The 27336-nt window shown below is 39.8% G+C and overlaps 2 protein-coding genes and 1 pseudogene across 11 annotated transcripts in view; 1 reads left to right on the top strand and 2 right to left on the bottom strand.

Annotated features, from left to right (window-relative positions):
- PCDHA13 (protocadherin alpha 13) overlaps positions 1-27336 on the bottom strand; it is a 209250-nt gene that overhangs the window by 44166 nt on the left and 137748 nt on the right. Inside the window, exon 1 of one of the 10 annotated variants that reach the window (XM_015472243.3) lies at positions 4310-7114. Within the exon in view, the coding sequence (XP_015327729.1) occupies positions 4310-6862 (2553 nt within the window). The 5' untranslated portion in view covers positions 6863-7114. 10 annotated transcript variants of the gene reach the window in all.
- LOC132345758 (protocadherin alpha-7-like) overlaps positions 1-27336 on the bottom strand; it is a 122049-nt gene that overhangs the window by 7191 nt on the left and 87522 nt on the right.
- LOC786930 (histone-binding protein RBBP4-like) lies at positions 14764-17619 on the top strand (annotated as a pseudogene).

Raw genomic sequence — 27336 nt, 5'->3', positions numbered from 1 at the left:
TTTCTTCACATTTGTCAAATTCAAATCCTCGAAAGAAAAAAGGTTGCATAATTTTTAGGCTAGCATATTTAAAACACTTCAGAGGAATTCTCTTGACCTTTGATTTTTGAAATCATGCTTTTAGATTAAAATACTCAAAATATTATCATACAAATAAGCCAAATTTATATTCATACTATAATATGCACAGGAACATGGAGCCAGGTGAAATTTACAAAAGTCACATTCGAAGACATCTGTAAATCCCCACAGTTCAGCTAAACCTCTGGCTTGCTGGTGGTAATTTTTCCTCAAACATTTGCAAACTGACATCATCCTGACCTCTCACTGAGAGCAAAACTTGGTGGCCAACCAAGGCAAGTATCCAGAATCGACTCTGCTATTCTGTCAAACAGACAGCATGCCAATAGACAATTTATAATATGCCAGGCTGTGTCCCTGCAGAGTGTTCTGAGTTAGACCAGATGCCCGTGTGCAGGCTCATTCCTGGGTCAGTACAAAGGGTAGGCCAATGACATTCAAGCTACAGTAAACAGATTTCTTCAACAATCAGAATATGTGCAAGATAAAGAGACTGAGAGGAGCTCAGCCATAATTCCATCTGGCTCAGCTGATCTGTAGAAAAGGGGAGGAAGGGGGTAATGAGAATACATTATTGTATTCTTAGACCAAAGAAACCTTTTCTCACAACAGCCCTATAAGCAAAACAGAAGTGGCAAACAAAACAGCCCCACCCATTCAAAAGTGACCATATGAGGATGAGACATTGAAATGGAAGCTCAGACACAATTTCTTTGCCTATTTTGACCACTGTGCGGTTTTTAATGAATTCACTACAATGGCACTTTACACAAAGTGTACATTCTGATCCAGGGCAGAGTCAGTCACCAGCTAGAAGAGTCAGTCCTGTGGGAAATAAATTAGGTGCCACTGAAAGGAGGGTTACTTTCCAGGTTACTACATCTGGAATTAGAGTGAATATGTACATACAGCAGCAAAAATAACTGAAGACTTGGCAACTCCAAATTGCTTTAAAATAAGTGAAAGTGAATGTAAATATACCTTGTTTCTGCTACTCTCTTGTGATTTCTCCATCTTGGGCCAACCAGTCCCAGTGAGGCCCAGCTGGACAATTCTGACCAGAGCGCTCAAAGTGACTCATCAGCAGTCACAAGTGCAAGGACCACAAGCGCACAGAATCCACATAAGCTTTGGTTTCTTTTCTTGGTGATTCTGAAGAGGGTGCCAACTGCATTCAATACTAGGTTTTCAGATCTCTCCAAAGAAAAATTCTGCCCCATTGTTAAACAGTTACTCCAAAAACCTCACTGCACAAGTGGCTCATGAAATAAACTCACTGGGGGATAAAATCTACCGAAAGATTAGTCTGGTGTTAAATACTGACATTTAATAAGCAACAAGAGAAACTAGAGAAAGTATGAAGATAAAAGATCTGTCGAACAGGTTTTATCAATGGTAAAACAAATAAAAATATGCTAGTTTGGTAGTAACATTTTTTACTCACTGATCCTCCCATTGGTGACCTACTTTTATGCAAAGAATTCCTCTTTTTCCAGAGCAGTTAAGTGACACTACTAGGTGAATCAGCAGTAGCCTAAATGCCTGAGTATCCCATATCAACAGGAATATAAACAATGAGACTTCTATCTACAACATTTCAAACAGCACAGTCTTTAGAGTTAGACAGACATGACTTAAAATACCACTAGTAGAGTGACTGTGTATGTTACTTAACCTCTGTTTCCTCATATGCTAGATGTTGATAAGTATTTGTTTAATATATGACTTACAGGTAATGAAACCATACATATATTGCAGTACAGAATATTTTTATATATAGCTGGGTGGTCAGTGAGCACAAATTCCTGATTCATCTTTTCCAGTCCCCAACTAATTTTAGGCACATGGAATTAATTGCACCCCAGGACTCTCCTGCCATCTGAAAGGACTGGGTAGAGAAGACAGAAAGCCTAACGTAAGAATTTAACAGGTTGATCTAGCAGTGATGACTTTCAGCGTTGAGTGGTTTCTGTCCCCATTTTGCCATGCTATGACAACATGACTCACTCTCCCTGTGTAACCACAAGTATTTCAGGAGCTGCAGATAGGCAGTGAATTTCCAGAAGTGTCTGGCAAAAATTTGCCATTATTAAAATCAAGCACTCTCCTGGCAAAATCCCACAGAAGTAAGCACTTTTCTGACATAATTTTCTCCCTAGATTAAAGATTTGTGAACCAAAGCACATATTAACACACAGGTCAGTGTGAGACAGAAATAGTTCACATATCAAATTGTCCCATGCTTTGAGTCAGGAGAGGGAGGGTAACAGTTCACTCCCCTCGCTTCTGGCTCACAGCTGGTAGCAAAGCTCGCCTGCCCTGCTCTCTGTAGAGAGGCCCACGACGACTTCTCAGTAATTTGTTCAGCAAATGTCTACAGCATCCTTATTTAAAATTAAGCCCTTCTGCTGCTGCTGCTAAGTCGCTTCAGTCGTGTCCAACTCTGTGCGACCCCATAGACAGCAACCCACCAGGCTCCCCTGCTGCTGCTGCTGCTGCTGCTGCTAAGTCGCTTCAGTCGTGTCCGACTCTGCTACATGCTGCCAAAAGCTATGATCTAAAGAATTCTAGAAACTCCTTGATTCCCCACCCCCTGTTCTTAATCTGCAATCTGCCTCTGGTGACTGCTCAGCATTGACTAACACCAGGCTCTTCAGATAAATCTACCTTCAATGTACATGGAAATTCTCTCAATCCATCTCTGTTCTACTCTGTGCTTATATATTAATTTCCTGAAGATGAGCATGAATTTAGAATGTGAAACTATGGATAAAAAGACAACAATATGTCAATGAAAACACATCACAAAAATATAGGAGGGATAAATACTATTAATTCATTTTGCAGTACCTCTGAAAGTCCTAGCTACAAAGTAGTTGTTTGGGAAGAAACAATTTATCACTATTTATGAGATAAAATTTTGACTTCTGAAATCCTATTTAAAGTATCACAGAAAATTCATGTGGAGACAAACATACTACACAAAACACATGCAGTATCCAACATATACATCCTTCATATAATGAGCAAACTAGCCTTAGGCCTACTTAAAACTTAAAACTAGTGTATCTACTAACACCTGTCCTTTGTGTACAATAAGTCCCACTTTCCAAGGCTTTTGTAGCTACATTCAGTAAATGAATGTGTGCTTTGGAATATACTGAAGTATTATTTAAAGTATTATCATTTAAGTGAAAGACAGGAGAGCCTTGAAGAGGCTGCTTCACATCTCATCAAAACCTTAGAAACTGTTAAGAGGGAATCAGACCACACTTACTCTAAACGCAGGGAAATCCTCTTACAATGAGTTCACACAATGCCAAGAAAGGTGACTAAGGGCAGTATTCTTCCCCCCTTTCTTTCTCCCCAACCCCAGCTTGTCCTAGGCTTCACCATACCCTCACATCCCTAGTCCACTCATTCTAACATCTCCATGGCCCAACCAGACAAATTGGTTCCCAGCCTTACCATCATTCATCTCCTCTGACAGCCCCTACAGAAGAGTTACCACAGCAAACAGCCAAAACAAACTTTGACTTTGGCGGGGGTGGGGGGGGTGGGGGGGGGTGGGGGAGTGTCCACATTCTATGGTCTCATCAACTCTGATAAGAGTTTCTAGCAGATCATATCACATTAGTACAATGCAAAACTAATATTAGAAATATTAACTGGATTAACTAATATGAACTAATATCCAGAAATATTAACTAGATACTTTACATTGTAGATAGTCCAAGGTATAAATAGTATGGAAAGCATACAGAGGCGAACACCATAACCCTGAAGTCTAAGAACTTTGAAAAAACAACACTCCTCTAGGGTTTCAAAAGAGAACTTTCCCTGTAGATGACACGGCACAAGCCCTTCCTCCTTGAGTCTCATAACATCACTCCCTATAGCACCATCTTATTCTCGGGCCTATTCTATTTCTCTACAAAGCTGTGCTTGAACATCACACACTTAAGACAAACCTTCATTTCTCAAACAATTTTATAGTCAAGTCTTCATATATCTGAAGAGAAAGGGGAAATGAAAACAATTCTCTAGTGCTATGTTTCTAGAGAGGAAAACACATTCGATTATAACCCAGTCACAGGTACTACATATACTCAGTTTACCAGATAACCCTTGTCATTGCTAATAACTCAATAAAGCCAACCACATGATAGTGGTGGAGGGGGGTGAAAAATGCATGACTTTGTGGAAGACCCCTTGACTACCATCTCACCTCATTTTGAGAAACAGCTTCATTTTTTAGTATAATCAGGTTCCCAGCACTCTGCCCACTTTGGCCTGTGAGGTGCCTGCTGTCACCTGCCGCTGCTTGGGCTCCCCCAGGTCCCGGTCCTGTCTGTGCCCCTGTGTTGTAAAACATGAAGGTATCGCTCCCTGAGCCTGCTGTCAGACAGGCCTTGTAGCAGTAGGTCTTGGTGAGGGAGCCGTTCCCTCGCACTTCGATGAAGTGAGGCTGCACTTTGAGGCCAGGAGGTATCCTGGCATCAATGTTGTTATTGGCCTGCTTGTAGAGTTCTGCAGGGCACCTCTCCCTCACTCCACAGAAGCCTCCACAGCACGTGGTGCCATACGCAGTGTAGCGGTAGCACTTGATGATGCTCAAAACAATGATTGTCAAAAGAAATATAAAAGACACTGTGCTTAGTGCTATTATGAGATAAAGTGTAATTTCAGAGTATGTCCGAGGACTTTTCACGTGTCTCTGAGTGTCAGGGAGGATTCTGGAAACCCTATCCACCACAGCTACTGTAATGGCCACAGAGGCTGACAACGATGGCTCTCCATTATCTCGGACCACCACGGTCAGGTTGAAAGTGGTTCCAGTCTCGTCTCCCATCTTCCTGGTAGTCCTAATTTCTCCTGTGTGGAGCTCTACTTTAAAGAGGTCCAGGTCAGAAATCTGGGACAGATGGTAAAAGAGCCAAGCATTTTGCCCAGAATCTGAGTCCATGGCTATGACTTTAGTGACCAGGTAGCCAGCAGGGGCAGTTCGAGGCACCATTTCAATGGCTACTGATGAATTGGTTGAGGTAGGGTACAGGATGTGAGGGGCATGGTCATTCACGTCCACTACATACACATTGACGGTCACAGTGCTGCTCAGTGGTGGGCTCCCATTGTCTCGGGCCTCCACAATCACAAAAAACTCCCGAAACTTCTCATAATCAAAGGAGTTGACAGCATAAAGGCTGCCACTGGCACTGTTAATGGAGACATAGGAAGTGACTGGCAGCCCTTGAACTTCCCTCTCCAGGAGGGAGTAGGTCACCTCCGCATTCTCCTTTTCATCTGGGTCCGTGGCTTGCACAGTGCAGAGCAATACCCCTGGCAAATTGTTCTCCTCGATGTAGATGGAGTAGGAGTCCTTTGGGAAGCTGGGGGGATTGTCATTGATGTCAGAGATCTCAACCTGCAGTGTCCGCTGGGACGTGAGCTGTGGTACTCCCCCATCAGTGGCAGTCACTGTGATGTTGTAGGCAGCCACCCGCTCCCGGTCCAGGGGTCCACTCACCACCAGCGTGTAGGAGTTTCCAAAACCATTCAGTCGGAAAGGCAGTGCGGCCTCCAGTCCCAGGCTCACTTTCCGGTTGGGACCCGAGTCTTGGTCATTGACACTGAGAAGGGCCACAACAGTGTTGGAGGCAGCGTCCTCAGGCACCGGGCTGTACAGATCCGTGAGCACCACCTCTGGTGCGTTATCATTCACGTCCACGATATCCACCAGCACCTTGCAGTGACCCACCATGGGCACCGGACCCCGGTCAGTTGCCTGCACATAGATCTGGTAGGAGGAGGCCTCCTCGTAATCCAGCGCTCCGCTGACGCGCACTTCCCCCGTGCTGGCGTCGATGCTGAAGAGCTGTCTCTCCCGGTCCGACGTGTAGCTGCTCAAGGAGTACGTGAGCTCGCCATTGGAGCCCTCATCCGGGTCGGAGGCATTCAGCTTCACCACTAGCGTGCCTGGGGGCGAGTCCTCTCGAAGGTGGACGCGGTAAGTGGACTGGTCGAAAGCGGGAGAATTGTCGTTAGTGTCCAGGACTCGCACCGAGATCTGCGCGGTGCCGGAGCGGGCTGGGCTGCCCCCGTCCACAGCTGTGAGAACCAGGTGGTGCAAGACTGCCTGCTCGCGGTCTAGGCCCTTCCGCAGCAGCAGCTCCAGCACCTTACTGTTCTCTTGCAGGGGTTTCAGGTCCAGCTCGAAGTGCTCATTGGGGCTGAGCTCGTAGGTCTGCACCGAGTTGGTGCCCACGTCGGGGTCCTGGGCGCTCTCTATGTGAAAGCGCGCTCCAGGGGCCACCGATTCGCTTACCTGCAGCTGGTAGTCGGGCCGCGGGAAGCGGGGCGAGTTGTCGTTGATGTCCAGCACCTCCACCTCCACGGCGCTCACCGCCACCGGGCTGTGCGCCAGCACTTCCAGACTGAGCAGGCAGCGAGGCCGCTGCTCGCACAGCGCCTCCCGGTCAATGCGCTCGTTGACGAAGAGCGCTCCATTGGTCAGGTCCAGCTCCAGGTAGCGCGGGCTGGGCGCACCCAGGTGGTGGATGCGCAGGCAGCCCGGCCCCAAGCGCCGCAGCTCCAACCCCAGCGCACGAGCCACGTTGCCCACAGGCGCGCCGGGTGCCTGCTCCTCCGGCACCGAGTATCGCAGCTGGGAGGCCGCTGGGCCCGGCAGCAGCAGGAGAAGCTGCAACAGCGGCAGCCAGGACATGGGCGGCTGGAGTCGCGGATGCACTGTCTCCCCGGGTCTGATGCCCGCCAGCTCCATAGCCACCGGCCACGGCGGAGGCAGCCGGGCAGGGCCGGAGGCAGCAGCTTTCCCAGCCTTGCTCCACGCCCCGGCCGCGCCTCCGCCTCCGCTTGTGCCGCCCAACGCCCGCTCCCCCACACCTCACGTGCCAGCAAACGCTAGCAAATGCCGGGGGCCGCTCCCCTCGTGGGCCCTCCGGAGGGCTCCTGGCCCCGCCGCCAGCCCTGACTCCCCATATCCCAGCTCTTCCGCTCGCCACCGAGTCGCTCTGGCTTCGCTTCCTTGCCGCCGCCGCCGCCGCCGCCGCTGGTCCAGGGGGAGGGAAGAGGAAGCAGAAGGGGAGGGGGAGGAGTGCTCAGCAAGTCCGGCTCCGATTCCGCACCGAGGTGGCGGACGGCGACCGACCCGGTCAGCCCAGTCGCTCCAACCACTCCAGCCCCAGCTCCTGCACGCCGGACCCGCCGGATCCCGGCAGACCGCGGGAACACGGCCACTCCCTTTCTCCCAGCCCCCACTGTCCTGTTCAGCCCGTCTCCACGGTCCCTCGGCTGCTGCACGGGTCTTGTAAGCAGATTCTAGGAAAGACTGCTAAATCTCTAGGACTCGAGCTATCAGCTCCCAGGGAAAGATTTCCAAGCGCAATTCAAGAAAATACACCGAGGGCCTCGGCTAAGTACTGGTATCTGGGCGGCGGCTTCACGTTCAAAGAAACAAACGCCAGAGAGGCACTCTGGAGGATGAGGAGAATTATTTCTCTGACCCCAGCATTTTCCCTGAATACTCCTAAATACTGCAGAAAGTGTTCAACTTCTAGAGCAGAGGGAGGGGGTGGGAAGTGCTGTCCTCTTTCGCGGAGCAGACCTAAAACTAGCATCCTGGGATCCAACACTCCTGGCCGAATGGCCTTTACTTTGAATGTGTGCCTTGGCAAATAACCAATATTTCAGGTTTTAAAATTCTTTAAAATATTGGTTCCATGAGGCTGCAGGCTAAGCTCTTACTTGACCACTTTTGATCATAGTGGGGAGAATCTGGTAAAATTTTAAAGAGTTTCTTCCTTCAAGCTTTTCCTCATTTTACTTCAAATCTTTATCATTTATCACCCAAAACATTTTCTTTGTTCTTTCAAATGATTTCATATTTTTTCTTTAATGAATGACAATGTCAAGAGCCTGCAAAACCATTACATCAAGATTGTTACTCTTGATTTCCCAAGCCTGTCCAGAAGTTGGAATCCATTAATGCTTTGCAGTGAAAAGTCTGCTGTTATTAAGCAAAATGTGGGAGGTTAGGATTTATCTTACACTACCAGGCAACAATTTCAATGGCTGCAGCTCATATTCCATAAATACGAGGCTCCTCTACACCTGCTGGTCTCTGCAGGTGTAATACACACCTTGTATTGCTGCAGAGGCAACAAAAGGATAACCAGTTGCCTTCAGTGAACAGAAAGGCAAAAGGATCAGAAAAAGCCTTTCTGTGCTGTGTCATTGCCTCTTCTTCTCTGTTCTGAGCATCCACTTTTCCCAGGCCTTCTCATCTATTCTGCAAGAGTTTAAAATTCATTGCCCCACTTGTTAAAAAAAAAAAAAAGCGCTCACTCCTCTTCTTTCAGCATCCTCTCACCCCTTGATCTTCTGCTGTGGGTCATTTCCTAGCTATGAACTGCAACAAAACTAGAACAAGACCTGACATTTGACATGCTTTGCTCCTTCAGGGGGTGAAGGGGCCAAGGCACCCAGGTTTCAAAGGCCTGGACTAGGGCATCTCTTCTTCCCACATACCAGGTGCACCCTCTGACAACTCCACAACCTAACTCATTTTATTCCAGAGAAGCTCCCAGCTTCCTTCTATCTCTTCCTTCTATGTCTTCCATGTGTTGCTTCTTATTTGCCCTCTTTGTTCCCTCAAGGGTGCAGAGAGGGAAGCAATTTCCATCGCATTCTAATTCTATCTCCTTTCCTAGGCCTCTGGCTTCTCCCTCTGTCAGCTTCCTTCCAAAATGTCCCTATAGTAACTCTGTCTCTGTTTGCTGTGGTAATTTGATCTCAGAAAGCCTTAAACTTTCAAGTGCATGAATTGTAGGTCTGGCCTATGTCTTCACCCATTACTTATTTCTGAAAATAAATGGCTTATAAGTGGAATCAAGTTATAAGTTGTCAGGAAGAATGACCTTTTCTTCCCTCATCTCCTCCCAGGCTTTCATAGTCACTGCCACCTCTGCCCACAGCTCGGGAACCTGGTCACTAGGCATTGACCATGCATGGACCTGTGCCCCTGACAAGATCACAGGCTCTTAAGGAAGAGATGAAAATGACAGAGGTTTGGTAATGTTTTTAATGGAAGCCCCCAAGTGTCAACTCAGGAGAAAAATCAGGCCTCTTCTCTTAGTAATCTTGTCATCTTCCAGCAAGGACATCTGCCAGGTTGTCCATCTTGATGTGTCAGGATCATAAGCTTCAGCTAGTGCTCACTCCCTCAATGGCTGAGAAGGCAAACAGCACCAGTGCAAATCAGCCACCTTTTCAAAGATACACTGAAGAGATGGTGTACTCTGTATTTGGCACTACAATGATTTAGTTCCTCATATGTTGTACATGTCTCATGCCAACCTTACTAGTTATTGGAATGGGATTGTTTAGACTGCTGGCAGGTGCCCTGTCCATGAATATTAGTACTAATGCCTCAGCCATACCACTATGCACTCCTTCCTTTCCTCAGACCTTCAAGAACCTCTACAGAAAAGCAGAGTAGCACAGTGTAGTAATACAGATTTTGAAGTCAGTCACACCCCTGCCAATGACTAACCATGTGGCCTTGGTCATGTTATATAACTTAAACTTTAGCTTACTCATTATAATTGGGGAAGACAAATTTAAGTAAACTCATAGAATCATTACATGAAATGATATATATAAAACAATCAGGGAGATTAAAGAGGTACAAACTTCCTCTTATAAAATAAGTCACAGGTATGAAACATACAATATGGGAATATAGTCAATAATAATGTGATATCTCTGTATAGTGACAAATGCTAACTAGACTTATTGTGGTGATCATTTTGTAACACACAGAAATATTGAATCACTGTGTTGTGTGCCAGAAATTAACATAGTGCTGTATGTCAATTATACTTCACAAACACACGAACTCATAGAAGAAGAAATTAGATTTATGGTTACCAGAGGTGAGAGGGTAGGAGAGGGGGAGTTAGATGAAGCCAGTTAGAAGATAGGCTTCATACAAACTGCCAATTATAAGGTAAGTACTAGGGATATAATGCACAAGATGATAAATAATATAATTGATACTACTATATATTATATATGAAAGCTGTTAAGAGAGTAAATCCTAAGAGTTCTCATCACGAGGAAAGAAATTTTATTTTTCTTTCATTTTCTATCTATATGAGAAACTGGATGTTCATTAAACATTGTAGTAATTATTTCATGATGTATGTAACTTAAATCATCATGCTGTACACCTTAAACTTATACACTGCTGTATGTCAGTTATATCTCAATAAAATTGGAAAGAGAAAAACAACCTACATAGTAATTGACAAATGTTATTATTATCATTATTATCAAAATGCAACAACTTCTTATCATCAGATAACCTCCTTAATTGACAGTCTGTATATAGCATGGCCCTTTAAAGTATTGAACAAAGATTAGCACCTGTAACTATGCCAGACAGGAAGTCGGTGATGATGGGGAAGATGAATGTGTACCAAAGTTGACCTTATCCTATATTTTGAAAACAAAAACCAGTCCTTTTCTATATCACCAAAGAAAAGGGACTTACGTCATGAGAATTCCTTCAAGGGATTTGTTTCCTCACAAGAGATTCACCTTTTTTAAGATATGTGAAAATACGCTAGCAACAGAGTACAGAACTGTTGCCAAACATGCTGTAATATCTAACACCCAGTGTAGAGACTGGCACAGAGGTACTTAATAATGTTTCTTGAACAGAACTAAATTTACAACTTCACTGTACAATTATCTCAAATAAAAATAGCTTCATCTTTTCTCTCCCCCTTTCCAAATCTTATCTATATTTCAAGATCCATCTTAAAACCTACCTAATCCATGAAACATTGTCTATTCTAAACATAAGGTCTTTTTATTTCTCTAAATGCTGACATTCAGAATTCTAAACGTGTCATTTTTTAATTCATCCAAATGCTTTAATATTATTTCTTATATCTTAATTATAACCAACCTACAAGCAGAAGCCATGTTGTATGTGTCTTTATCTTCTTCACAGTGTAGGAAACCTCTCAATAAATAAGTGATGGGTGTTTCCACTTCTTCAGATCCTTTTTTAGCAGATATAAGAAGAGCTATCGCTTCCCTTTTTCCCCCCCAGATCTCATGGTGAGAGGGTTCAACGGTCCACAATGATTTAACTTCCTTTAAAATTTGAAATTCAAAATATTTCAAACCTGGAACTAATTCTAAAGTTGCTGGACTCTTTAAGAAAGGATCTGCTCAAAAGTATTTTATTATCACTCTTTCTACTTTATAATTATAAATTATATATAAAAAAGATATTCCCTGCTCATAACAAAGAAAGTGACATGATATGAGAAGCACCACACACACACACACAAAACATGATTTTGTTTACCCCCATGTTAGCCAAGAACTCTGAAATAGCCTCCCTTAATTATATCCCTCAATTGTATCTGTGAAATGCATCTATCCTGAGGTCATTGGACACAGGAGCAAAACCAATCAGAACACAACCCAATTAAGCCTCTGAGAAAATACTGGTGCTTAGTGAACTCTCCTAATTCACATAAACTTTCCTTTATTATTAGTGTCATTACAAATCATTTTACTTTGGGGAAGTAAACAATCTAGAATCTTTTGACCACAAGGTGTTCTCATTAGTTGGATCAGGCTTTGGGCTGACCAATATGGGAATATCTGTCAAATAGGGAAGGTTATAATTTTCAGTTTTAAGGTGTGTATTTATGTTGTTCCACCAACTGAGCACATGACATATAATTTAAAAACAGAGACAAATGAACTTCCCAATGTTTAATGTGGTCCAAAAGAGTTTAAAAATTCCATCTTATTATAAAGGAACTGCACCTCTGATCTTTATACATCTAGAAAAGGAAAATGTTTACAAATATGATTATAGCATTCTTTACAGGTACAGCATCCAATGACTGGAGAGATAAAAAAAGATTTTTCATTTAACATGATGGTTGAATTTTTTCCATAGTCCCTTTCCTCCAGAGGGAATGCATTAGCTTTTAGGGAAAGATCCTTTAAGTCTTTAGTTCTAAGAAATTAATATACTGTTGATTCGAGACTGAGGCATCTGAAAATTGCTTACAATAAACAAAGGAACTCAAACTATCTTTGGATAAATAATAAAAAGGGAGAAATACACTAAGAGCTTGGGGCAGATAGTGTAATATAACAGATAAAATCAAACTATTCACTTATTAGAGAGCTTTGCTTCTCTATCACTATTTTCAATTGAGATGGCCTACTAAAAATCACAGAATGTTAAAGGTTGAGAGAAATTTAGAAAGTATCTCACCCAAATTCTTTACTTTTCATTGAGCAAAATGTTTAAGTGGAACTTGAACCTCAAGATCAGTGAGGAGATAGGAAACATAAAAGTGCTAAAAGTAAGCCAAGTAATAAATGATCTTCCAGAGTATTAGCGGAACTTACAGATGTGACTAGAGTACCAAATTTCCTATTTTTTTAAAAGTGCCATTGAGTCTGATATAAATTCCTTCAAAACTATTGTTACTAAAGTAACTGTTTTTGAGCACTTAGAGACAAAGGCATTCATACTAGGGACCACTTTGGCTTAACTGAAAACTGGTAACATCAAACCAACCACATAAACTTTTTAAAAAAATCCACATGGGCATTTTAGATTTTCAGTTGCTAGAATAATTGACAAGGAAAATGCTATAGGCACAGTCTATTTGGAATTCATGAAGACATTAAATAAAGTCCCCCAATATCTCCTTACAGACGAAGGAAGGAAGGCTATGGACAGTGTAATTAGATGATTTCATAATTATTTGGATAACAGTGACAAAAAGTGTTTATTAATGGAATGTTTCAGCCTGAAAGGAGAATTCTTGTAGGTGACCGCAGAGATTCACCATTGGTCTTAGCAGTTAGTTATTCAACATTTTATCAATGACTCAAACCAAGGAAGCATCAATAGTCCACGCCAATCCAGCAACAAGTTGAGCATTCTGGAATGAGAATACCAACTGCCCGGAGTAAGCCATGTTTCTAATTCACTAAAATTAGAACCAATATTCTATTTGAGACTCAATGCATGCCAGAAATTGGTAAGTTTGTATTTAAGTTAATTCCTGGCTTCTGGTATTGCCATTAAAACCTGTTCCAAGTTTCCATTCATCACTCAAGGCCTTTTATTTTAATAGAAAAACTTGTTTTGGCCCTGTTTCTCTTCTTCAATTCTTGGGATTTTAGCCATAGAATAAAATAAGACAGTAATTGGCACTAAAACAATACCCTTGTTCCCAAGTGGGTTTTAGCCAAAGCAGTCATCGATTTGTACACATTTTTTTTTAATTTCAAAAAATGTAGATATTGGTGAGGTACCTGGAATTGGAACTGTTTTTCAGGATTGACCTGTTTGGTCTAAACGAAGGTCACAGTGTCTTCTTTCTATACCCATTGTGTTTGCTGCTTAGAGAAAACAAATATACACCTCCACCTAAAAAGGGTGAATTCTCAAAAGTATCTGTTCATATATACAGAGTGTCAAGTAATTATTGGCTTTTTGGTTCCTCCTTGCCATGTTGATGCCTTAGCACTACGTTTATATATTGTTTCTATACACATTATTTCATTTAATGCTCACAAGAGCACAGTCCCCAATCAGGTTGGTACTGATGAAGAAACTAGATACCCAAAAGGTGAAGAAATTTAACAGAATCTTCAGGAAGCTCTTTTCCATGCCCTTTTTTCTTGAGCTAGAAATACCACCTCTGACCACTACACATGCACTTTTAATTAAGAATTATGTTACTGCCTCCAGCAAAAAGTTCCAAGTATTTTATATGAGCTCCTATCCAATTCCTTTTACAACTATAATTTTTTGATCTTTTAGAGACTTCAGTTGGAATATATACATATACACACACACGTGTGTGTGTGCGTGCTAAGTCGCTTCAGTCGTATCCGACTCTGTGCAACCCTATGGACTATAGCCTGCCAGGTTCCTCTATCCATGGGATTCTCCAGTCAAGAATACTGGAGTGGGTTGTCATGCCTTCCTCCAGGGGATCTTCCCAACCCAGGGATCAAACCTGTGTCTCTTATGTCTCCTGCATTGGCAGGCAGGTTATTTACCACTAGGGCCACCTGGGAAGCCTACACACACACACACACACACACACACACACACATACACACGCACACACACACACGTACGTGCACACACACACACGTACGCGCACGCACACACACACACGCACACACACACGGTGGTTGGCCTTAGCAAAACTGCAATACAAAACAGATTTGTGTTTCATTTCTTCTTTCAGTACCATCTTCCCACCTACAATATTGTGCCTAAGTAATTGGGTTTTACAAATGAACCTCTTTTTTGGCCATACTACATGGTTTGCAGGATCTCATCTACAATATTCTGCCTAAGTAATGGGGTTTTACAAATAAATTGGCTTAGGGATCTTAGTTCCCTGACCAGGGGATGAACCTGGGCCCTCTGAAATGGAAGCACAGCATCCTAACCACTGGACGACCAGGGAATTCCCAGACTTTTCTAATATCTCATTCGTGTATTTGTTGTGATGGATATTGTTAAATAAATTCTTCAGCAGTTATGTGTACATTATAAGGTGGGTAAAATATAAATTCTCTAAATTAGCCAATTTAAGATGTATCCTGTGATATGAAAAGATCATTAAGGTATTTTGATGAGCAATTACTGTTATCTAAAACTTTTATCAAAGTTAGAAACCTCTGAGTTCCAAGACACTTATAGATTCTTCATTTTTGTGGTATCCTCAGAACTTTTTACAATGGATCTTTTAGGTGGTAAGATTCTAGGACTAAATTCCACGAGCAATTATAGACCCAACTCCACTTGAAGGTTTTTAATCACATCATATGCTTAGGTCATGCACCTAGGGAGGGTCCTCTTATAATAATACTGCTTGCACCAAGCAAGAGTTCGTGTACAGGTGGGTCCTTTGCCTGAGAGGCCATATTTTGCTCCAGAACAAATTAGGTCAGGACTCCTCTCCCCCTCACTCCCCCTCCAAGGAAAATAAAATAAAACTTTACAGCAAATGGAAAAAAAAAATAATCCTGCTTAATGTAAAACCAGACTCTTAAGATTCAAGATCTGGCTCTACTGTTTATTATGTGTCCTTGGGAAAGGTTTTCGCATGCTCTCTCTCTCTCTCTCTGTAGATCTCAGCTTAGTAAAATAGGGGAAAACAGTACTTACTACCAACAGTTTCTGCTAGGCATTTATTGAGATAAAGCATGAAAAATTTCCATTTTATGCATTTTCAATGATTATTAGCCAGAAAAAAAGAGGGCACAGCATAGGGATAGAAGTCTCATAAAATTATCAAAATAACCTGAAGAGAAAGGAGGGATGAGTAAAAAGAGCAAAACTCCAAGTTTCTGCATTCTCTTTTTGCATTCTTGACTGATGGAATTGAGGAGAAAAATCTAGTACTGAGAAGAAAAATCTAGTACTGGTTCTATTTATTTAGCGTCTCTGATCTAATGGTCTCAAAGATCTTAAAATCACAGGATCCCCACCAGCTTGCCTACCCTCCATGGCCGACAAGGAAGCAGCCTTTGATGACGCAGTAGAAGAATGTGTGATCAATGAAGAATACAAAATATGGAAAAAGAACATTCCTTTTCTTTACAATTTGGTGATGACCTATGCTCTGGAGTGGCCTAGCCTAACTGCACAGTGGCTTCCAGATGTAACCAGACCAGAAGGGAAAGATTTCAGTATTCATCGACTTGTCCTGGGGACACACACACGTCAGATGAACAAAACCACCTTGTGATAGCCAGCATGCAGCTCGCTAACCATAATGCTCAGTTTGATGCTTCACACAAAAACAGTGAAAAAGGAGAATTTGGGGGTTTGGGCTCAGTTAGTGGAAAAATTGTATTAGAAATCAAGATCAACCTTGAAGGAGAGGTAAACAGGGCATGCTATACACCCCAGAACCCTTGCATCATTGCAACAAAGACTCCATCCAGTGATGTTCTTGGTTTTGGCTATACAAAACATCCTTCTAAACCAGACACTTCTGGAGAGTGCAACCCAGACTTGCATCTCTGTGGACATCAGAAGGAAGGCTACAGGCTTTGTTGGAACCCAAATCTCAGTGGGCACCTACTGAGTGTTTCAGATGATCACACTGCCTGCCTGTGGGCCATCAGTGCTGTTCCAAAGAAAGGGAAAGTTGTGGATGCGAAGACCATCTTCACAGGGTACACGGCAGTAGTAGAGGATGTCTCTTGGCATCTGCTCCATGAGTCCTCTTTGGGTCAGTTGCTGATGATCAGAAACTTAATATCTGGGATACTCATTCTAACAATACTTCCAAGCCAAGCCACTCAGTTGATGCTCACACTGCTGAAGTGAACTGCCTTTCTTTCAGTCCTTATAGTGAGTTCATTCTTGCCACAGGATCAGCTGACAAGACTGTTGCTCTGTGGGATCTGAGAAATCTGAAACTTAAGTTGCATTCCTTTGAATCACATAAGGATGAAATATTCCAGGTTCAGTGGTCACCTCACAATGAGACTATTTTGGCTTCCAGTGGTACTGATCATAGACTGCATGTCTGGGATTTAAGCAAAATTAGAGAGGGACAATCCCCAGAAGATGCAGAAGATGGGCCACCAGAATTGTTTATTTATGGTGGTCACACTGCCAAGATATCTGATTTCTCCTGGAATCCCAACAAACCTTGGGTGATTTGTTCTGTATCAGAAGACAATATCATGCAAGTGTGGCAAATGGCAGAGAACATTTATAATGATGAAGACCCTGAAGAAAGTGTGGCTCCAGAAGGACAAGGATCTTAGATCATGTCTGCACTTTTTGGACTCCCCTGTTCTTTCTCTCAACTCTGAGACTGATTTAACACTGGTTTTGAGACACAGACTTTGTTTGGTTATCCCTCTATAATAAATTCTATCAACAATGTTATTAGTCCAAACAGAAGGTATTTTCTAAACATTAACTGGTGGCTTCTTGATTCAGCAGAGCCACAGACTTATACTTAAATTTTCTTTAGGAATTTTCTAGTAACAGAGGTCTAAAAGTAGCCACAAAAAAGGGGGAGTATTGTGTGCAGTTATTTTTCTTCTTATGCTATACCCCCAAGTTTTTCAGACTCATTTAAGTAAAGGCTAAAGTGAGTAAGAAATAGAGCCAAGTGAGATAGGTGTCTGAGCCATGAAGTATAAATACTACAAGATGTTGTTTTTATTCAGGAAATAGAGGAGATTCAAGTCATACAAATTCCTACATGCCGAGCTTTCCAGGATGCACATTTTCTTACACAGACCAGTCCCCTCTCAGTTTCTTCAGTTAAGTCAAAACAATGTGTTCCTCCTTCCCCATATATTTTTGCTTGTTAGTGTATTTCTTGAGCTGTTTTAATATTATTTCTTTACTTTCTGTGAAATGGTTTTTTAAAAAAACTTGGGAATACCAAGTTGTAAAGGTATTCCCTTTACAACATGGTTGTAAAACCATGTTTTTACCTGACAGTTATACCACAGGTAGACTGTCCAGTTAAGTTGAGAAGAGTGATTCAATAGCTTGTATTTGTTTTTAAAATTAAATTAATCCTGGATAAGAGTTGCTTTTTTTTTTTTAAGGAGTTAGTCCTTGACCACTAGTTTGATACCATCTCAATTTTGGGTGACCTGTTTCACATCAGGCCTGTTACTCTCCATGACTAACTGTGTAAGTGCTTATAATGGAATACATTGCTTTTCTACATTTAAAAAAAAAAGATCTTAATATCATTTAATTTATACATCTACAACTTGAAGTGGGTTAATGCCTACTTTAGCCTTCCAGCCCTGAGTAGAAAAATATGTATACACACATGCATACCAAACTTTCCAATTAGTTAACACTTTAACTTGAGACTTTTTCTTTATCTAAATCTATTGGGGAATTTTTCAATAAACTCAGTAAACCAAAGACAATAAGGTAGTAACCTTAATGAAGATATAAAACCGAAGCACAGAATGGTTTGATAATTTACTAGAAATAAGAGTTGGTTTCAAGCAGATCAATGGCACCCCACTCCAGTACTCTTACCTGGAAAATCCCATGGACGAAGGAGCCTGGTAGGCTGCAGTCCATGGGGTCGCTAAGAGTTGGATATGACTAAGCGACTTCACTTTCACTCTTCACTTTCATGCATTGGAGAAGGAAATGGCAACCCACTCCACTGTTCTTGCCTGGAGAATCCCAGGGACAGGGGAGCCTGGTGGGCTGCTGTCAATGGGGTTGCACAGAGTCGGACACAACTGAAGCGACTTAGCAGCAGCAGCAGCAGGGGGGAAAATCTCACTTTCTCTCTTTCAAGTTCAACGTTACATCTATTATAACAGAACTGTCACCCTAAGATATTCAATATCCTTTATAATTAAAATTTCATCATAGCCTCCCATGATTGGTTTTCTGCTATACTCTTAAGCTAGACTACTATTCCTCTGATCCAATTATCATAAGCTCATTTGAAATCTCAACTGTATATGAAACATTTATTGGTTCATAAATCAGTGTATACATAGGATATACTAGACAGATATGTCTCTTAGGATATGTAGGTTTAGTGCTCCTTAAGCTAGCAGGAGTTGAAAAATAAAGAGGATTTTCAAATTACAAAAAAGTCCTTCTTTCCAAGTGTCAACAATGATGTGTTAAGAAAGTAGCTGCAACCCTGAAAAAATAAGACCATGAGTTTCCTGAGTACACATCCCTGGATGAGAAACTAGCTATAATTCTGAGAACCTGGCAATTTTAGGTTGGGGGTAGGGACAGAAAATTAAATTATCATGGATTATTCCCTATGCTTATTTCCCCCCAATATATTTTTTAAAAAATCATGGAGAAATTCAATAATGTTACAATACATAGCCAAATTAAATTATCAAATTTAATTCTCATTAAAGAATTTGTATATGCATCAAGGTTACTGAGCTAACATTAAAAAGCAAATGGAATAAACCTTATAGGCAAGCAGGAGCACTTTATAATCCTCCATCAATCCTCATTCATCATTTATCTTAATGGCAGAAAAGTCTGAATATCCAGATAAAAAAATTTCTTTTGTTCCCTAATTTAGATGAGTTTAGTAATCTTAAACTTTAGCATACATAAGAATTTCTCTTTAAAGTGGTACCAATACAACTAGGGAAAATGTACTTGGAAAGATTTATGTGATTTGCAAGTTTTTACTAATTAAACATGTTATTCACCACACACATACACTTTGGACCCTAACCCTAGAGTAATATGTGACTGCACTGTATTTCCATTTATTTTATCTATATGCTATTTTACTATTAAGGCTCATAATTTGTAAACAAGAAAACTGCCTTATGTTAGGGTGTCAGAATCTTATTTGGAGAAATAATTCAGAGCTGAACAATCTCAGTCATTCTTATTAAAAGAAAAATTCTTTTTTCTGATATTGGGAACCTTTTCATTCATTCAAAATTTATTGAAAATTTACTTTGTGACAAGAACTAAACACTAAAGCTCTGATGCCCTTTCCTGGTATCTCATATACTTTTAATTTATTTATTATATTAAAGTTATATTATAATCAACTAAGGAAAAAACATCTGGGGATCACTAGCAAGTAAAAGTATATTTGTTATACTGCTGTAAAAAGCTTTTATTGTATATGTATGTGCTTTTTGAATAAGTGAATATAGTATGTCCATACTTTTAGGTTTTAAAAAGATGTAAATTTTGGTTATATTTCCTACATGAAATTTTATTTTTTTCTTGGTTTTCTATTTATTTTATTTAGGTTCAATAACATTAAAAAATACATGCTGCTTGTACAAAACTCAATTCATCCAGAAAAGGCAAAAAAAGTGAAAGTCCCTTCAAATCCCATTCTCCTGTACACTACATCATTAATAGATAATTGTATATTCCTCCAGACTTTTATGTATACATAAATATGTACATTATATATATTGCCCAAGTGTAACCACATTCTACATACTACCGTTTATTTTTACTTAACATTTATGATGTCACCACAGATAACTCTGGGGGGTTTTGTTTATTTGTTTTGTTTTTTGGCCCTGTGGTGCTACCTGCGAAATCCCAGTTCTCTGACCCAGATTGAACCCGGGTCCTTGGCAGTGAAAGCACAGAGTTCCAACCACTGGACAGCCAGGGAATTCCCCAGATAACTCTGTTTTACTCCTGGTAGTGGCTGTATAATATTCAGCCATTATGAATACTTCATAATTTATTTTTACTATATGATTGAATATTTAGGTGTATTTCTGAAAGTGTGTGCATGTATGTATGTGCTTATGTGTTTATTTTGAGAGGTGCTTAGTTAAAAGTATGCACATATAAATTTTAATCAGACATGGCAAAATGCTTTCCTAAATTTCTGTGCCAATTTACACTCACAATCAATAGTAAAAGTGCCAATTCATTACTTCTAATTTGTCTTTAAAATTCTTAGTTCATAATACAGTAAAGAAACACAGAATCATGTTCACAGCAATATTTTGTTTTCCTTATAAAAGGTCTCATAATTATTTCATATTACTCCTATAAATTACACCTAAATTCTCATTGAGAAAGTTAGCTTACTTCTTTGAATTTATTTCACTTAAGCTGACTTGTTTCATCATACTGTTTTTACTTATTTATTTTTATCTTTTGGTCGCACTGCATGGCATGTGGAACTTAGTTCCCCAACCAGAACCTATGCCTTCTGCACTGGCAGTGTGAAGTCTTAACCACTGGACCACAAGGGAAGTCCCCACATCACAGTGTTTTTATGTCATTTTTACCCTATATCCAGTAGGGTTAGAAGTTGTTCCTTTAAGAATATACATTCCTTAGCTGTATAAATCTTAATTATATTGAATTGCTTAATAGTGCTTTCGGGTCTACTATATCCTTCTACTTTTCTGTCTGTTCATTCTGTTAATTTTTGAGAGCTGGATATTTAAACTCCAACTAAAAATCTTAATTTATCTACTTAAAAAATAATTATAATATATAGTGGAACTGTATGTAACTTTGTTATGTATTTTCCAAGTCTCTTGTAAATGTGTTATCATACTTTCATAATTTAAAAAATAAAGAATATTTAAGAAAAGAAAATACATTTCTTGATATCTAACTCTCTCAAACATTCATTCAACCCTTTATCTGGAGATAAATAAATTATTAAGTTTAATTCCTGGATTAATGTGATATTTAAGTAAAATCTTTAAAGAAAAGGTCTGAAGCTGAATCCAGTATACCTAACTAAGCTCATGATAGGCCTTCTGAACGAATACATACAGTAACTTTCTGAGGGCTCCTGAGAGTAAACAAAAGCAAGGAGATCTGGTGGGGAGCCAAAATTTGGAGAAAGGGTTTAGCATGGTGTGAGCTTCCTGTTTTTGTTGCTTTGCTCTGAGGACAGGCCATGGTTGTGGCACAACATGAGGAAGCTAGAGCTCTGACAGATAGACCTCATTTTCTCAGGCATGAGGAATTAATGAAGAGTTAGTAGCAACCACAACAATTGGAGGAGAGAAAGATCCTTAAGTGGAGAGAGCCAGATAAAGGGAATTCTTCACACATCTCTGTAGACCCCTTAACACATATAGAAAACCAAGGCTACAGCTAAAAGAACTAAACTTAAATTTGAACTACTGCCCATCACAAGCCAGAGAAGTTTTGTATTTTCAGTCTAATCATTTATTCTCTCCTAAAACAAAAACATGAACACCCTTCAGAAAAATGTAACACAGTACAGAGTCTCCACAACACTTATAATATCCAGGATACATTCAAAATTATGTAGCATACAAACAACTAGTAAAATGTGATGTGTTTTCAAGGGTAAAGACCACCAGGAAATGAAACCTAAGATGATGCAGGAGTTGAAATTAGCAGACCATGACTTTAAGGTAGCTACTCTAACTATATTTAATAACATGAAGAGCACCATGCTGGTAATGAATGAAAATAAAGAAAATCTGAGCATAGAAAATATTAAAAAAGAAGCCAGTGGAAATACTAGTACTAAAATATCATGAAATAAAAATTCATTGAGTAGGCTTAATAGAAGAGTGGAGATAATAGAAGAAAAAGTCAGTGAACCTGAAATTAGAGTAAGAGAAATGATCAAATCTGAAGGAGAGAGAGAAAGAATTGAAATCAAATAAACAGAGCCTCACAGACCTACACGACAATGTAAGAATATTCTAGAATAGAATATAGGATATCTAGAGAATATAGGACATATATTCCTATATATGAGGATATAGAAATATGACTATTAAGGACAAAAGTTAAACTCTACAATGATAAAATCAGAAAATATTCAAAAGTTTCATATGTAGGTGATAGAGTTCAGAAAGAGAGAAAACAGAGAATAGAGCCAAAAAAATATTTCACTTTATTAGGAATTAAGGACAAAAATTTTTCCAGATTTGGTGAAAGACATAAATTTACAGGTTTAGTAAACTCAGGTAATCCCAAACAGGGTAAATATGAAGAAAACCACAAGCAAGCACATCATAGTCAAATTTCTGAACCAAAGATAAGTAGAAAACCTTGAAATCAGTACACCTTACCCCCCCAAAAAAGGTAACAAAAACAATCGTATCATAGAAAGGTAACAATGACTTAAATGATTGTAGACTTCTCATCAGAAAACACAGAGTTTAAGGTCTTCCCTGGTGGCACAGTGGGTAAGAATCCACCTGCCAATGCAGGAGACATAGGTTCAATCCCTGATCTAGGAAGATTCCACATGCTGCAGAACAACTAAGCCCGTGTGTCACAACTATTAGCCAGCACTCTAGAGCCTGTGCTCTGCAACAAGAGTAGCTACCACGATGCAAAGCCCTTGCACTGCAATGAAGAGTAGCCCTTGCTCTCCATAACTAGAGAAAACCCATGCAAAGCAAAGACCCAGCGCAGCCAAAAATAAATAAAAGAAAACACAGAGGTTAAAAGACAGTGGAATAAAATCTTTAAAATGCTGAAGGAAAGAAAAAACTATCAATTCAGAACTCTTTATCAGTCAAAAATGCAGTAGAAATAAATATATTTTCCAATAAAGAAAACTAAGAGAAATCACTGCAGCAGATACACATTAAGCTTTTTCAGGCTGAAGTGAAAAGATACTACAGGGAAATTAGACTCTTTGGAAGCAAATAACTGCACTGAAAATGCTAAATGTCTGGATGAATAAAAATGACTTTTTATCTTCTTAACTTCTCTAAAGCACATAATGACTAAGCAAAATTTATAACTGTATCTTGTGTCTTGGTTTAATATTGTATAAGTTTAATACAAATGAAAACTATAGTGTAAGCAATGACATGAGAGAAGCTGAACAGTTTTATATGGTTACAGGTTACTATGTTACTATGTTCTATGAAAGTAGACCACAAGTAACTCTAAGTAGACTGATAGAAGTTAAGATACATACTATAATCCTTAGAGCAACAACTAAAATATGCAAATATATTTAACTAAAAATATGTATATCCAAAAATTAAACAGAATTCTAAAGAATATTCAAATAATTCAAAAGAGACAAGGAAAACCAAAAGAACAAATTCATAGTGGAAAATTAAAGACAATATATTAGAGAATACAAATTCAAACATATCAATAATCACACAAATTAACTTCAACCAAAAGATAACAGTTACCAAGATGAATAAAAGAACAAGAACAAAACATATTCTTTCTACAAGGGCACATTTTAAATGTAAAGAAACAGAAAGTAAATGGATGAGAAGAGATATGCCATGCACACAGTAAATATTAGACTGCAATGGCCAATTTAATATCAGATAAAATATACTTCAAAAAAGAGTGTTCAGTTCAGTCGCTCAGTCGTGTCTGACTCTTTGTGACCCCATGAATCACAGCACACCAGGCTTCCCTGTCCATCACCAACTCCTGGAGTTCACTCAGACTCACGTCCATCGAGTCAGTGATGCCATCCAGCCATCTCATCCTCTGTCGTCCCCTTCTCCTCCTGCCCCCAATCCCTCCCAGCATCAGAGTCTTTTCCAATGAGTCAACTCTTCGTGTGAGGTGGCCAAAGTACTGGAGTTTCAGCTTTAGCATCATTCCTTCCAAAGAAATCCCAGGGCTGATCTCCTTCAGAATGGACTGATTGGATCTCCTTGCAGTCCAAGGGACTCTCAAGAGTCTTCTCCAACACCACAGTTCAAAAGCATCAATACTTCGGCACTCAGCCTTCTTCACAGTCCAACTCTCACATCCATACATGACCACAGGAAAAACCATAGCCTTGACTAGATGAACCTTTGTTGGCAAAGTAATGCCTCTGCTTTTGAATATGCTATCTAGGTTGGTCATAACTTTCCTTCCAAGGAGTAAGCGTCTTTTAATTTCATGGCTGCAGTCACCATCTGTAGTGATTTTGGAGCCCGGAAAAATAAAGTCTGACACTGTTTCCACTGTTTCCCCATCTATTTCCCATGAAGTAAAAGACTTCATGATGCCATGATCTTCGTTTTCTGAATGTTGAGCTTTAAGCCAACTTTTTCACTCTCCACTTTCACTTTCAAGAGGCTTTTGAGTTCCTCTTCACTTTCTGCCATAAGGGTGGTGTCATCTGCATATCTGAGGTTATTGGTATTTCTCCCAGCAATCTTGATTCCAACTTGTGTTTCTCCCAGTCCAGCATTTCTCATGATGTACTCTGCATGTAAGTTAAATAAGCAGGGTGACAATATACAGCCTTGACGTACTCCTTTTCCTATTGGAACCAGTCTGTTGTTCCATGTCCAGTTCTAACTGTTGCTTCCTGACCTGCATACAGATTTCTCAAGAGGCAGGTCAGGTGGTCTGGTATTCCCATCTCTTTCAGAATTTTCCACAGTTTATTGTGATCCACACAGTCAAAGGCTTTGGTGTAGTCAATAAAGCAGAAATAGATGTTTTTCTGGAACTCTCTTGCTTTTTCAATGATCCAGCAGATGTTGGCAATTTGATCTCTGGTTCCTCTGCCTTTTCTAAAACAGCTTGAACATCTGGAAGTTCATGGTTCATGTATTGCTGAAGCCTGGCTTGGAGAATTTTGAGCATTACTTTACTAGCGTGTGAGATGAGTGCAATTGTGTGGTAGTTTGAACATTCTTTGGCACTGCCTTTCTTTGGGATTGGAATGAAAACTGACCTTTTCCAGTCCTGTGGCCACTGCTGAGTTTTCCAAATTTGCTGGCATATTGAGTGCAGCACTTTCACAGCATCATCTTTCAGGATTTGAAATAGCTCAACTGGAATTCCATCACCTCCACTAGCTTTGTTCGTAGTGATGCTTCCTAAAGCCCACTTGACTTTACATACCAGGATGTCTCGCTCTAGGTGAATGATCACACCAATATGATTATCTGGGTCATGAAGATGTTTATTGTACAGTTCTTCTGTGTATTCTTGCCACCTCTTCTTAATATCTTCTGCTTCTGTTAGGCCATACCATTTCTGTCCTTTATTGAGCCCATCTTTGCATGAAATGTTCCTTTGGTATCTCTAATTTTCTTGAAGAGATCTCTAGTCTTTCCCATTCTATTGTTTTCCTCTATTTCTTTGCATTGATTGCTGAGAAAGGCTTTCTTATCTCTCCTTGCTATTCTTTGGAACTCTGCATTCAAATGGGTATATGTTTCCTTTTCTCCTTTGCTTTTTGCTTCTCTTCTTTTCATAGCTATTTGTAAGGCCTCCTCAGACAGCCATTTTGCTTTTTTGCATTTCTTTTTCTTGGGGATGGTCTTGATCCCTGTCTCCTGTACAATGTCATGAACTTATGTCCATAGTTCATCAGGCACTCTATCAGATCTAGTCCCTTAAATCTATTTCTTACTGCCACTGTATAATCATAAGGGATTTGATTGAGGTCATACCTGGATGGTCTAGTGGTTTTCCCCACTTTCTTCAATTTAAGTCTGAATATCTCAATAAGGAGTTCATGATCTGAGCAACAAAGATATATTTCATAAAAATAGAAAGATCAGTAAATCAGGAAGATTGTAATAATCATAAATGTATACATATGCCTAATAGTAGAGCCTCACAATGCATGAAGCAAAAATGGACACAATTAAAGGGAGAACAATAATAATAATAAATACTTTAACACTGCTCTCAGAGCAACTACACAAAAATAAGACCTAAATAATTACTTATAACTTGTAAATCACTACACCTGACAACTGCAGAATACACATTCTTTTAAAGTACATTTGGTACATTCACCAAGATAGACTGTATACTGAGACATAAAAAGAAAGTGAAATCACTCAGTCGTGTCCAGCTCTTTGCGACCTCATGGACTGTAGCCCACCAGGCTCCTCTGTCCATGGAATTTTCCAGGCAAGAGTACTGGAAGTGGGTTGCCATTTCCTTCTCCATGGGATGTTCCCGACCCAGGGATCGAAGCCTGGTCTCACACATTGCAGTCAAACACTTTACCAAATAAACCTCAAAAGACTGAAATTAGGAAGAGTATCTGCTTTGAACAAAACAGAATTGACTAGAAATCAAAAGTAATAAGATAGCTAGGAAAACCACAAATACTTGTAAACTTAAAGACACTCCTAAGTAATCAAAGGGCAAAAGAATAAATCAGAGGGAAATTGAACATATTTTAAAATGAGCAAAAATAAAAATACAATATATCAAAATTTGTTGAATGCAAATAAACAGGTTTTAGAGGGGAATTTGTAGCCTTAATTTTTTCTATTAGAAAGAATTTTAAAATTAGATATAGAATATACCTAAAGGATATAGAAAAATGCACCCAAAAAATGTAAAAAGGAGCAAAGTAAACTTAAAGTCATAGAAGAGTTCAAATAATAAAGATGAAGAAAATAAAACAGAAAGCAGAAAAATAATAGAAAATGCATCAAAAAGGTCAAAAGCTGGCTCTTTGAAAAGATCGACAACATTGATAAACTTCAAGCTAGACTGGTCAAGAAAAAAACAGAACACAAATCATCACTACCAGGAATAAAAGGAATGCTATTACTATAGACTACACAGACATTAAAAGATGAGAGAATACTATTAATAATTTTGTGCTAACAAACATAACAAATTGGAAGAAACAGACAAATTATTTGAAAAATACATCTTAAGACTACCTCAAGATGAAATAAATATATGAATAGTGTTTCCATTTTTAATTTAAAAAT

The sequence above is a fragment of the Bos taurus genome, chromosome 7, assembly GCF_002263795.3.
Source record: "Bos taurus isolate L1 Dominette 01449 registration number 42190680 breed Hereford chromosome 7, ARS-UCD2.0, whole genome shotgun sequence".
NCBI lineage: Eukaryota > Metazoa > Chordata > Mammalia > Artiodactyla > Bovidae > Bos > Bos taurus.
Note: the sequence above shows the minus strand (reverse complement) of the source record. Positions and strands in the feature narration are given on the sequence as shown.